The following is a 12593-nucleotide window of genomic DNA, read 5'->3' as shown; positions in this document are numbered from 1 at the left end:
GCCTGGTCGGGGCGTGCTCGACCACAGGCAGAATTCGCCTCTGCCATCTTGCCCTCAACGAGGCAGCCTGGGTGAGCTTGCGTTCAAAGCGGCCCGTCTGCAGCGCTGCTGTTTTTACTAAAATAGTCCGTCCTCATGGCCCCCGGGCACGGAGATGCAGAAACCAAAGTGGCACGGGTTTCCGGGCCAGAATTTGCCACGCATTCTCACCTGCTTCATCAGACCAGTGCGGAGATGAGAGAGGAAGCACCTGTCTGAGGACACTTGCCCAACTCTGGATTGGTCTGGATTCCAACCATCATGACTTTCAGAATGGCTTGATGTGACAGCTTCATTCTGGAGTGGAATTCAACTGGGTTCAACTCACGGATGTAAACTGACAGCACAGCAATTCAGTGCCAGTCCATTATCCATCAAATCTAGGTGCTCATATATTTGCTATAAATAAATAAACCTCCATTAAAAAAAAAAAAGAATCTGCACTCAACAGTGGAAGCCTGTTGCTAGTTTGCACGGAATCCATGAAATGCTTTCATCTGAAAGTCAAGGCTCAAGTAAAATGACAGGGTCAGATTGTCTACCTCAACATGTGTTGTTTTTTCATGCTTCTTGTAAACACCTCCAAAGTTCAGTGTTAGAAGTTAGCTGCATTTTCTGTTTGTCATGGTCCAAGTAATTCCAATCACAAGTTTAGCCACCAGTCCATAAACTCTCAGATGTCCTCTTTTGATGTTCTAGTACATATTTTTTCTTTATTATTTCTATTTCTTATTAACGACAACTTGACAGCTACACATACTTTCAGACGCAGCACTTATTTGTCTACTCACAGTGTAATAATACTTTAGAAACTTCTGTTTTTTTGCTTATTTTCCATTGACTTTCCCCTTCCTTATGCAAGTGAATTATCCTATAGCTATGTCATATTTCTCCTCAGAAATACCTCCTCTAGCCATTTAAGATAGCTAAACATTAAAGCACTATGCAGTGATGTCATGTAGCTGTGTTTAACCATATTTATTTGTTTTATTTAACAAATTCTAAAATAAATGTACACAGAAGGTGGTGAGTGCCCATTGTCCCTATCAAACATTCTTACCTCTGGGTCGACATTCAGGATTTTTCGGTCTTTCTTATTCTTGAAGAGTAAACTGGATGAATGTTCTGCGATCACCTGGTAGTTTTCAGTGTCGTTCATTGTAGATGCTTGTGTTTTCCAGTTGTAGAAACTAACAAAAAAAATAAAAAATAATAATGAAAAGCCTGAAAATAACCATCTGTTTGTTACACTCAACTAAACACTGTTGAATACACTTGGAATAATCATCTGTTTTGATCATAAGTGAAACATTTAGGCGTTTCTATGAATGTGTCTCGATCTGTGATCAGATTTCGTGAATAGAGGAAGAATTTTGCACACTTTTACTACATTAGTAGTAAGTGTTTGTTGTCGAGTCTACAAACGTTTGCATGGATTGTGAACGCAACTTATAAACAAACACATAAACTATGCAGATGATTAGACAGTCCATTATCGCTGTCTGGAATGCAATGGGATGCGTTCACACTGCACATTTTCTGTGGTCATATGCAAGGCGCGGAATATACAGAGTCCTGGGGGATCCTTTCGGCCCACTGAATGTTTCAAATCAAAATTCTGGGGGGTCCCTGTCTATTAGGGTAAAATAGATGCTCAAACACAAATTCAGGGAAAGGGAATTGTTTAGTCTGCTTCACCCACAATCAGCGAGCCTCTGTCTTTGGTATTCTTAACTAACTAGAGATGCAGCATTGGTCTGCCTCATGGTGGCGCTGTAGCAGACTGGTTCACCCAGTTGGTCCTTCACAGCCTAGCAACTGTAACTATGCCCGGGATACCTCTGAAAAATTTTACAATATGCTGTAGCATATTTGTAAATCTGAAAACTTGTCCAATATCCCAAAAGTTTGGTGGAAAGAGTAAATTGTTACTCATTCCTCAAACTGAAGACAAAAAGATGTCTAAGATCTCAATTAATGTGTGGAAGGCTGCATTCCCAAACTAGAAAAGAGCACTTCCAGAAGAAGAGTTGTTAAACCAAACATTTTGTAGAAATTGAAGCAAGCACTAGTGCAGCTATCACAAGTGAGTTAGCAACCAGCCAACATGGACCCCCCCTAAAACCATGGATTATTTCGTACACTGTACACATGCATCCTTGACCACCTCCGGAGCAATTTATACAATGTCGAGTTTTAATTAGACATATTTTCAGCCATAAGAAATTGACTTGAGATATACAATTTCTCCTGTTAATAGCTGAAATTTAATGAAAACATTTGTAATGAAATGTACAAATTAGCTAATTTTACATTTAATAAAAAAGGCTAAGACATATGCATTTTATGAGCCATTCATAATACAAAGAAATGATGCATCTGTTCCCAATTTGATGTGGAGAACTTTCGGTTGTGTTGAAGGCCAGGTGTTAAGGTAACGTTCAAAACTAATAAGTAATTGAATCCATTCAAGGCTCTTGGTTTCCAAAATAAATGGTAGGTTAGTAAATGGCATCCGTTTGGCTCCACCTTTCCTGTTCTACTTACTGCTATTGACACAAGTCGAAAAACAACAGAGAGCATTTGCACACGCACACCAGGGTCATGGGTGAAGGAAAAATAACAAGGGACTTATTATGGAGAGAAAAGTTGTAATGTTTTTTACAATACAAAGAATCCAGCGTTGGACTTCCTTTAATAATTTCTCATGCTATGAAGTGGAACGCAACTGTGCGTCAATAAGATTGAATAAACATACTGATGCATGAGACTAAAAAACAAGTAGATCAGATTCAGCATTTATTTACCATGAAACATCACAGTCTTATGTGGTTTAAAGGAGCATTCCACCAATTTCTGTTTTTTTAAATGGTTAAGATGTAAACAAAGTCATTCAGAGTGGTGTGATGTGAAAAGCTCCATTTTAAAAACATATTAAGAATTTTCAGTGGGGGTGCTAGAAACCAGACATTTGAAGTTTTTAATAACTCTAAGGGTACGTTTGCATTATGACAGGACAGGTGATGGCTGGATATTCCATTGTTTTTCAGTAGAGCAGTGAAATTTCTGGCACTGTCAGTGGCTGACCACCCTGGTCAGCAAAATGCTCAAATTTCCCAACTTTTGCCCTTAACCGCAGCAGTGAGAAAAAAAAAAACGTTTTTTGGAGAGACACGGATGCAGAAGGTCTCGTTGTTGTAGTCCAGGTGCAGCCAGTATTATATAACAAAAAAGTACAGTACAGAGCATCATCCTGACTTTTTCCACCTTCAGTGATGAATCGACACTGCTAAATCTGCTCTGATAATCCTCCATTTCCGCCAGTGATACTGTCACCAGGGTGTTTTCGTGGTTGCCGCCTGTCACGTACCACTATGAGGCTTCTTCTGTGCAACATGTAAACGCAGCACAAAGCCTACTTTACAGAAAGTTATAACATGAAATGGTTATGAATGTTTTATACTCTTAATACACTCTTAAAAAGATGGTTTTTCTAGAGTTCTTTAGTAAAGAAAATGGTTCTATATAGCACCAGAGGGCTTCTGCTTTTGTTAAGATACACGCTTGTGACAATAGCACAACTGTTTTTGGTGCTTTATAGAACCCTTTTCAAAAAAGTTCTATATAGAACCATCTACAACACATTGTCCATCAATCTGAAGAACACCTTCACGATGCAAAGAACCCTTTAATCGTGCAAAGGGTTCTTTGAGTGCTCATGGCCCTGTACAGAACCATTTTCTTTACTTAAGAACCCTTGAAGAACCACCTTTTTTAAGAGTGTAGATTTGCTAAAGAGATATGTAAAATCAACTTTTAAATATACTCAGGGTAGAGAGGTACATGTTGCAAGGATGCTGCAAGGCAAAACAGAACTCAAACAAATCTCTGGGTTTCAAGTCAAAAATACAATTTTGGATAAAAAAACAGTTTTTGACACAGCTGAGGTGTAATGGAAAACAGCCCACTCCCAACAACATATTAAAAAAAAATCTTGAAAGTGTTTTACAATGCATTTTCCAATGAAACCCGTCATTTATTTATTTATTTATTTTTTTAGATTCACCCCTTTTTTTTTACTATTATCAACATTTACATATTGTTGCTGCCAGAACTGTACCTTGTATCTCCATTTGTGTTTTTACTCTTTAGCATAATCTGAAAATACCACTCTACATTGTTAACATTTCATGGTGAATGGACTAATAGCAAACTTACTCTGAATAACATCTCGTTCCATTATAACTTACACTGGAGGTTAAGAATGTTTTTTCTTTCTCCTGTAAAGTTACTTCATGTTGAAGATTTGTTCCGACAATAATGTAATTAAAAACTCAAGACATGTAGATTCACTGGTCATTTGGAAAAGTAAATTAATTTCAGAAAGTAAATTGAATGGTCATATTTGCGTTGTAGAAGATTTTTGTAAGATTCTCTACTATGAACCATTTCACATTAAACCTCTCTGAATGACTCATAACAGTTGAATTATGCATACATTTTAAAAAATCTGTTCCCCTTTAAGCAGAAATGTAACAGCAAATAAAGTGAACGGGGGGAAAGTGAGCATGCATGTTAAGATTTTCAAGTAAAAATGGTCTTTCATAAGGAAAAAGGTACAAAAATATGATCATTTTAATCGTATTTGTTGGGTTCTATTCAATATAAAAACATTACCACTTACATTTAAGTCCAGGAGGAAGTTTTTTAATTCTTTTTTTTAACACTGTAAAGTGCCAGCACTACTATGAGCAAATATTTGGTGTGTAGATTGGACCGAATTTTGACATACACGCTACATTTCCGAACTGGCTAAGGAGACTTTGTGCTATTTGCGGAGCTATATTTGTGAACAAACTTCCTGTTTCAGAGGTTTATTTTCAAATATGAGATTCTGCCATGGCTTGAAATGAAGTGTTTCAAGTGAGCACCAGCCGGTGAAACACATACGGCAAGCATACAGACCCCTGAAAGTTCTGCTGTCCGTAGCAATCACGATAAAGTTGAACTGCGGCAGCCCATTTGAGGTGGCAGTGAGAACAGATCTGACTGTTATTGATGCACAAAACGAGTGATAATAGAATGCACATTGGGGCTATTGGAGTCGCCTGGTCCAAAACTGACAGGCTGGCCCCTGTTAGTGGTTCTCATCACTAGCCGAAGTGCTGGAAGACAGCTGCTTTGCAGAAACACAACTCCAAATGTCACACTTTGAGGCGCTGAGGGTTGCACAAGTGGACCTCAGCTATTCCCAAGCAGTAGTTTGTGGTCCAAGAACAAAGTTGGACCTCAGGGAGGAGGCCCTTTATAAATCTATGGGAGAGGCACATTGAGGAGAGAGAGAGAGAGAGAAAAAGAAAGAGAGAGCAAGAGCAACAGCATATTAACCAAATCTTTCTAGATCATGATATCACTTTGGCGCCCAGCCAGTCCACAATACATTTTGTAGTTCTGTAATGTTGCTTAACTGTCCAACATGTTATAAACAACAGATGTAAAATGTTAATGACCTTGACCCTCCAACGAATAAATCACCGTTCGTGAGCGTTCGCAAACTCAGATGCTGGCTTCGTTTGGCAGATGCGCCGGTCTTTGGTGGATTTGTTTCAGTAGCGGTCTCTGGTGAAGCATAAAGATGCAGGCATTTGCATAATGGTCATAAAAATATTCTCTAGACGCTAAAGCATTTAACTCGCCCACAAATCATGTGTAAACATTTTGCCAAGATTGTAGAAGGGAAAGACAGAACTGTAGTGTGGCTAAAACATCTTAATTTTATGTAAGTAGGGGTGCCAGAAGGGTTCTTTGGAGCAAAGCGACAGAAGAACCACCTTTAGTTCCAATGCAAAGAACACGCTAACGTTTTTCAACCTCGTTGACTTGGAGCAAATTGCCTGTTGGCTTTTATTATAAGTGTTGAGTTCAGACACTGCCTTCAACATATGGTAGTATTATGAGAAGAAACTGTGTGACTGTAGGCCAAAAGGCTGGGCCTCTCTGTGATGAGCAGAAGTAGGACTGAGAGATAGGACTTTGTCACAGGACATGGAAAGTAGCGATTGAAACTTATAGGAAGTTAGACTGGAGGGAGAAGAAGCTTCACCTATTTCTAGGGCTGTCAGCAATAAAAATAAGTCACGTTAGTTGCAATTATCCACATTTATCTTATTTGCTCAAATTTTTTATTTTAAAAAGCGGTGCATTTTGTTTTTAGCTAAAAGAGTAAGCAAAATAAACTTCATCAGAATGTGTTTATTACTTTCAACATGAAAATGAACATACAATACATGAATGCAGAGTGAACATGAAAATAGAGTGAACGTAGTTCTGATTTTCAGTGCCGTGAATTTGCTTATTTGCAAAGTAAGTAGAGCAGTGGTTCCCAAATCGGCCCTCTGGGACCCCTGAAGAGTTTACATTTTTGCTTCTTCACAACTCGACACTTAGAGATAGAGCTAAAAAATGGAGGTTCTGGGGAGGTTCCCTGAGGACCGATTTGAGAACCACTGCTTTCTGTGGCTCTTTTTCTATGGCATCATTTCAAACAACTCTTCATTTTTAAGAGCGTAGTACTTTATTAATCTAGAAGGATATTGCAGAGTAAAAGCAGCAATGAAGAAATTTAAAGATATATCTGTGCAAATCGTGTACATATTAGAAGTAGAAAGATAAACTTTAGTATGGTTCCTTTATTTATCATTATAACTTTGGTTTATTATACCATACATTTTTAGAATCTTTGTAGAAATTAGCATATGCAACTTGTATTCCCAAAGGCTTGACCAGTTCCTCTTCGCACACCCTGTGTGAGTAAATCAAGCTGCACAAAGAGGCGTGGATTAGCGTCCATTTTTCCAGCATTCTAGAGGCCTCATCTTATGGTTGTAACATCTTGAAATATCTCCAATTTATTAACACAGATTGGACAGAGACAAAGAACAAGAGAGAGCAGAAAGATGTGGCCTAAATGTTTCCTTCTCAACCAGCTGAGGTGACCAGAAACCATGGGACCTGGTGTTAGCACCAAAGCAAACAAAGCGTGCTTCAAATGAAAAGACAGGGAAATAAGAACTAAACAAAAAAGTAATGGATGGAATTAAACATCCTTGAAGGGTCCCTTCTTGCCATCCTGCATCACAGGAAAGACCTTTCTTCCCTGACTTGCGGTTGGCCAATGGAGTCACTGCCTTTACAGTAAACATGGCAGGCATTCACACTAGAATCTAGATTCTGCGGAGGGAGTATACAGTGGTGCATGAAATCATAAGTTTAGCCCATGCTCCATTTGCAGTTTAGATCAAACATCCTAGTTCTGGGTAATGTCCCGAATGGTCAGCCCTGACTTTCCCAAAAGAAGGGAATTTCTTCTTTCTTTCCATATGGCTTCAAATGTATACAGAACAAAAATGATCTCGCAAGAATCTTAGAAGCAGAGATACATGTGCACTTCCTCTTTTTTAGAAAGGTTTTTTCAGTGTCTATTTATACTGAAACGCCATATAGCAATTAACATTTTTGGGTTGACCACTTTTATGCACTGGTGAGCCACTCACTTTTGGGTCGAAGCAACAGGACAGATGTGAGATATTTTAACAGAGAACATGAAAAGATGGGCAGAATAGTGTTCCAGAGCTTTTAAATTTTTGAGTCAGAGTGGGCTGGAAGGTCGGCCAGGCGCTCGACAGCTTTTCGTCTGTTCATTTTCGTGACTGAAACACACATAAACAACGCAACACATATGTGCGATTTGGACATGTTCACTGACACTTGTGGCCCCTCACTGTCCCTGAAGAGATGTCACCAAGCAACATAAAATGCTTAACATCAACCATGGAGATGGCACCACACCCACACTGCCTCGCAAATGTGCGAAAAACCTGGGTTTCATGGAAACTCAGCTGTTAATAATAGACCTATGTCTTTACTATAAAACCCAGTACTGGGAAAGGAAAAGAGGAAATCTGTACATTTCTGCTCCATGGTTACTGTATTAATCTCCTGAGAACCAATGAAAAAATGTTTTTCAGTTTGAGTTTTTTTTTTTTACCCCTCAAAGTGTTTTGGGGGGAAGTTTAGCTGTCGTAGTTTCTGTGAAAAACATCTTACTGATTGTGAGATTTTTGTGGTTAACATTAAAATATTAAAAACGTATAGTCGAATAATTTGACAAAATTTAACTCTAAACATGTTTTCATTGAACAAGTGCCACACTGGGTTATATATGTTATGTTTTAGCTATGAGTGATCATTTACAGCAGTGGCATACAAGTACGGATTCTGTAACATAATAGTTCTAATTATGAAAATATTTGGTAACACTTCATAACAATACTAGTTTATAAGGCATACACTAGCTGTTACTTCATAATTAACTAATTATGAACTAATTGTTTGAAATTATTTTATTTAGAGAAATTATTTTATTTAGAATTATTTTTTGAAATGATTTATTTAGAGTTCATGATTAATGTCTATATTAACATTACTCTGTAAGACAAATGTAAACCATTACATTACTGTGGTTTACAAATTTCAGCCCCTAATCTGAAGTGATTCCTGGCTCCATTCCTTTTCTCTGTCCTACCATGTAGTCGTGCCTTATCACTACTGTTCATTAGTAATTAGTTACCCCTCCTTTCTCAGGTGGTTGCTGTTCTTGTGTTTGGTGTAAGTAGCTCTCATGTTTCAGTTTGCCTTTGTCTGGCATAATTTGCTTGTTTTGTTTGCAGTATTTGTTTTTGCCTTAAGTTTAATAAAACTGATCAGCTCACTCCTACATCCTTAACGGTGGCCTGGTTTTCTGTCACAAATGGTTGCGTCAAGGCAGGATAGATAAGCGTGTTGACTGAGTTTGTTTATGGACTAATGTCTCCTATTCTAGTGTAAAGAAATTTGTAAATGATGTATGGGCTATTATATATACTTATAAAAAGAACTGTTTAGATTATTATTACACTTTAGATTATAAGCTGCAAAAATTTTGCAGATAGTTTACATATTATTACATACAAGTTATACATCATTTGCAAAAAACATGACCAAGAAAATCAGATGTAAATACTCACATAACATATTCACTAATAGTGCATAATGTCTAAACTTCTGATTCTTTCATTATTAAATAATTACAAAGCTTAAAAGAAGTACATTTATTATTATATTTAGACTGTTATTTTATTATTAATGATTAAATTCATGTTTAGTAAATGATGTTGATTATGAATTGAAAACTGATCACTTATTTGTGGAGTAAAAGCTCATAAGTCTATTATAAAGTAACATTAATATATTAATGATGAATAAATCACCTGATGAGTTCTTGATTAGTTAATTATGAAGTAAGAGCTAATAGATGTCTAATGAACTATCATTATTATAACATGATACCAAATATTTAATGATTGTTTTAGACATCTATGCTCACATATAGCAGTTTAACAGTATCAGATAGCTATATTATCTTGCCATTGTCCAAAACTGCATGTTATGCAACTGCTACAGTCATACTCAAAAGTTTGAAGAAGCCTGATCAAATTATGTTTTATTGATTGTTAATTTGTTGATTTTCTAAGTAAAAATAAGTTAACACATCCTCTACAGGCAATAAACATAAAATAGTAAACATTTTTTCTGCAAATGATAGTGCACAGTTTCTATTTATTTGCTAAGTTTAACATATTGGTAAGAAATAAAATATAAAATGTGCCATAACTTTTGCACAAAAACTTTTCTTGTGCCAAGAGGATTCTTTCTTATCAGTAATTGATCTGAGCAGGCAAAAACCTTTTAACCACTTCTATCTCTTCTCTATCAATAGTAAAGTTAGCGTTTGTCATAACCTTAGTCCTCTTAATATTGAGCTGAAGTCAATATCTTTTCACTCTTATTAACTTTCCTTACAAGGGCCTTCAGGTCTTCCAGCTTTGCCACTGTGAACTGTATTTGTAACCCTATGGAAAACAAATGTTATATTTCTTTGCAGTGCTAATTTAGGTAGATTTTGTCCGATTTTTATAAATGTTTATTAGCATGACTGCACTTGCATGAAAGATATCAAACATCTGCATCGGCCCACTATTTCCATATCAGTGCAGACAAAGCTTCACAAAACTGAAAGATGTCACAGACCATGAAGATTTATGGACAATGGTATCATGCAAACTGGGGCATTGATCTATGTGTCTGGAATGAGTTATCCTCAGTAAAGCAGGACAGCAATCTTTACAGCAGCTCAGTTGACCCTAGCCACAGGTGCACTGCAGAAATTCAGCTTGGTAGGTACCAGATGGTTTTGGCCCTGTATTTGTCCAAGAAAAGGTCTTCAAGCACAGAACTGCCACAAACTACCTACGTGTATGCGCATATGTAGGGACATAGGTGTGTGTCCACATGTGCATAGTCACACACAGACACACAAAACACACGTGGTAATATTGGATATACCAAAAGAGGCTGTGCATCTAAACATCTGTCTGGACGATCACTGTGGGAAAAACACAGGGGGACGGTGGGAGTAAATTGACCATAAAGTTTTTGTTTATTACGTTTATTACATTCTAGACACGTAAAAATTCTCAACTTGCATTCAAATGAGGCAAAGTGTATATATATTTGTGTGTATGGTGTGTGTGTGTGTGTGTGTGTATATATATATATATATATATATATATATATATCTCTAGAAATCAAGTTTAGATCAAGTAATTATGACAGTCCTATTACACATTGATAACTGGTAAGCTCTTATGTCTTACTTCTTTTGTCTTTAACTACACATTCTTGCCTGCACTAGCAAAGGATATGAATATGTCCTCGGCTGGTGGTCATAGCTTTTTTTTCCCTCTCTCTCTGTGGTGAGAGGAAAAGAGTCCAACTGTGGTGTGGAGCTGTGCATCTGTATGGGGAAGGACTCATCTGCTCCATGTTAGTGGCAACCGCAAGCACTGCCTCTTATTTTTCCCGGGAGAGAAGGGGAGAGGGAGAGAGAGAGGAGGAGGAGGAGAAGGGAGAGAAGGGGGTTGGGGTGCAGGAGCTTGCTCTAAAGTGCACTTACTTCCTTTGCTTACACTGTTTAGAATTGGGAGGACACTGGACTGTGTTGGCGTCCTGCAGTAGCACAGGTGTGCATGTCGTCTTTCACATGAACTCCGATTATATAACATCTAGACCTTCGATTTTGCAGAATAGATAACCTATTCAAAACTCAAACATTTACTCTCTAATTACCACAGATACAAGAATGGATTCATGATGCAAGCACATAAAAGAGAGAGAGAGAGAGAGAGAAGGAGAGAAAAGAAGAAGAAGAAAAAAAACATCCATTAGTAGTCAAATAGCTTTCCATGCAGGGCAGTTCTTTACATCGGTGACACTGCATGCCCTTGTTTCTATTATTAATCAGTTTCTTTTATCTGCCTCTTACATTACATTTGCTTTGTCATACAGTGCTGTGAAGAAGTCAGGGATCACCCTGTCAAAACCACCATTCATGTTTCTGGAGATATTTCTGAGGAGATATAAGAAAATCCATTTTATCTGGATAATCCATTTATAATGAAGGATAAGTCAAAAGGAAAACAAATGAAAAACTTTGAGCTTCCAAACCTGGAGTTTAAAACGTTATTAAAAGTTTTAGAGAAAATGGGACCCATAACAACCATGCAGGACCTGGTAGACCAACCTTAATAAATAAACAGTGCTTAAAGCAACATTATATAACAATTTTACCTGAAAATAACATTCAAAATCATTTTGGTGGTACCCTGACTTATAATAGGGAGAATGGCATCTCTGTCATTGCCACTCTGGGTCCAAAATGTCTGCTATAGAGCTACGTAACTTTGAAGGAGCCAGCACTAAACCTCTCGTGAGAACTGCATAATGCTTTACAGCGCCACGTCACACACCAGCAGCTATAGGTCTTCAGCTAACTATAAGAAGTAGTAGTATTCCCAGCATGGACATGGCAGAGGCTGTGAAGAGACTGAAGAAGACGTTGTTGAAGGAAGCGAAGAAAAGAAAAAAGAAAGAGTGAGTGAGCAAGAGACTGGACAACAGTATATCTCAGACTGGCTTTTACTCATCGGCAAAAGCTAAAAGAGATAAAAAGATGCATACACTCTCCGGCTAACGGGATAACAACAAAAATTTAACAGCAGAGTGTACATCCTCACTAATGTTATTTGTGAAAGACTACAACGAAGGCTGTAAGCTTATCTGTGTCATCTCTGTCTCACCGAGCTTTGTAGTTTTTCCAGATGTCAAAATTCATCTAACCTCAGTCCTATTTCAGGTTAGCATACAAAGAAATAAATTTATCTCATGTCAAAAAAGTTTGGTCAGTCTTTGTCAATCTCACCCCAAATCAGCCTTAAAAGTTTACTACCTCCTGCAGTAAAATCTTGTAATATTTTGTTTTTTTCTGATGCTAAAAAATGAATAATTTGTACTTAATAGCCATTCTGACTGAAAGATAAAATAAACAAAGGGTTGTCTCTGACTTTTGTACAGTGCTGTATGTGTGCAAGATCTCTGTATCAACATATAATGAATTA

General features: G+C 37.4%; 1 protein-coding gene across 1 annotated transcript in view; it reads right to left on the bottom strand.

Annotated features, from left to right (window-relative positions):
• Positions 1 to 12593, bottom strand: part of cfap299 (cilia and flagella associated protein 299) — a 116107-nt gene that overhangs the window by 3551 nt on the left and 99963 nt on the right. The window contains exon 6 of the mRNA XM_036598259.1: positions 1100 to 1229. Within this exon, the coding sequence (XP_036454152.1) occupies positions 1100 to 1229 (130 nt within the window). The remainder of the gene's footprint in view (positions 1 to 1099; positions 1230 to 12593) is intronic.

This window comes from Colossoma macropomum, unplaced genomic scaffold, assembly GCF_904425465.1.
Source record: "Colossoma macropomum unplaced genomic scaffold, Colossoma_macropomum, whole genome shotgun sequence".
NCBI lineage: Eukaryota > Metazoa > Chordata > Actinopteri > Characiformes > Serrasalmidae > Colossoma > Colossoma macropomum.
The sequence above is the reverse complement of the archived record's forward strand: the minus strand, read 5'-3'. Positions and strand labels throughout refer to the sequence as shown.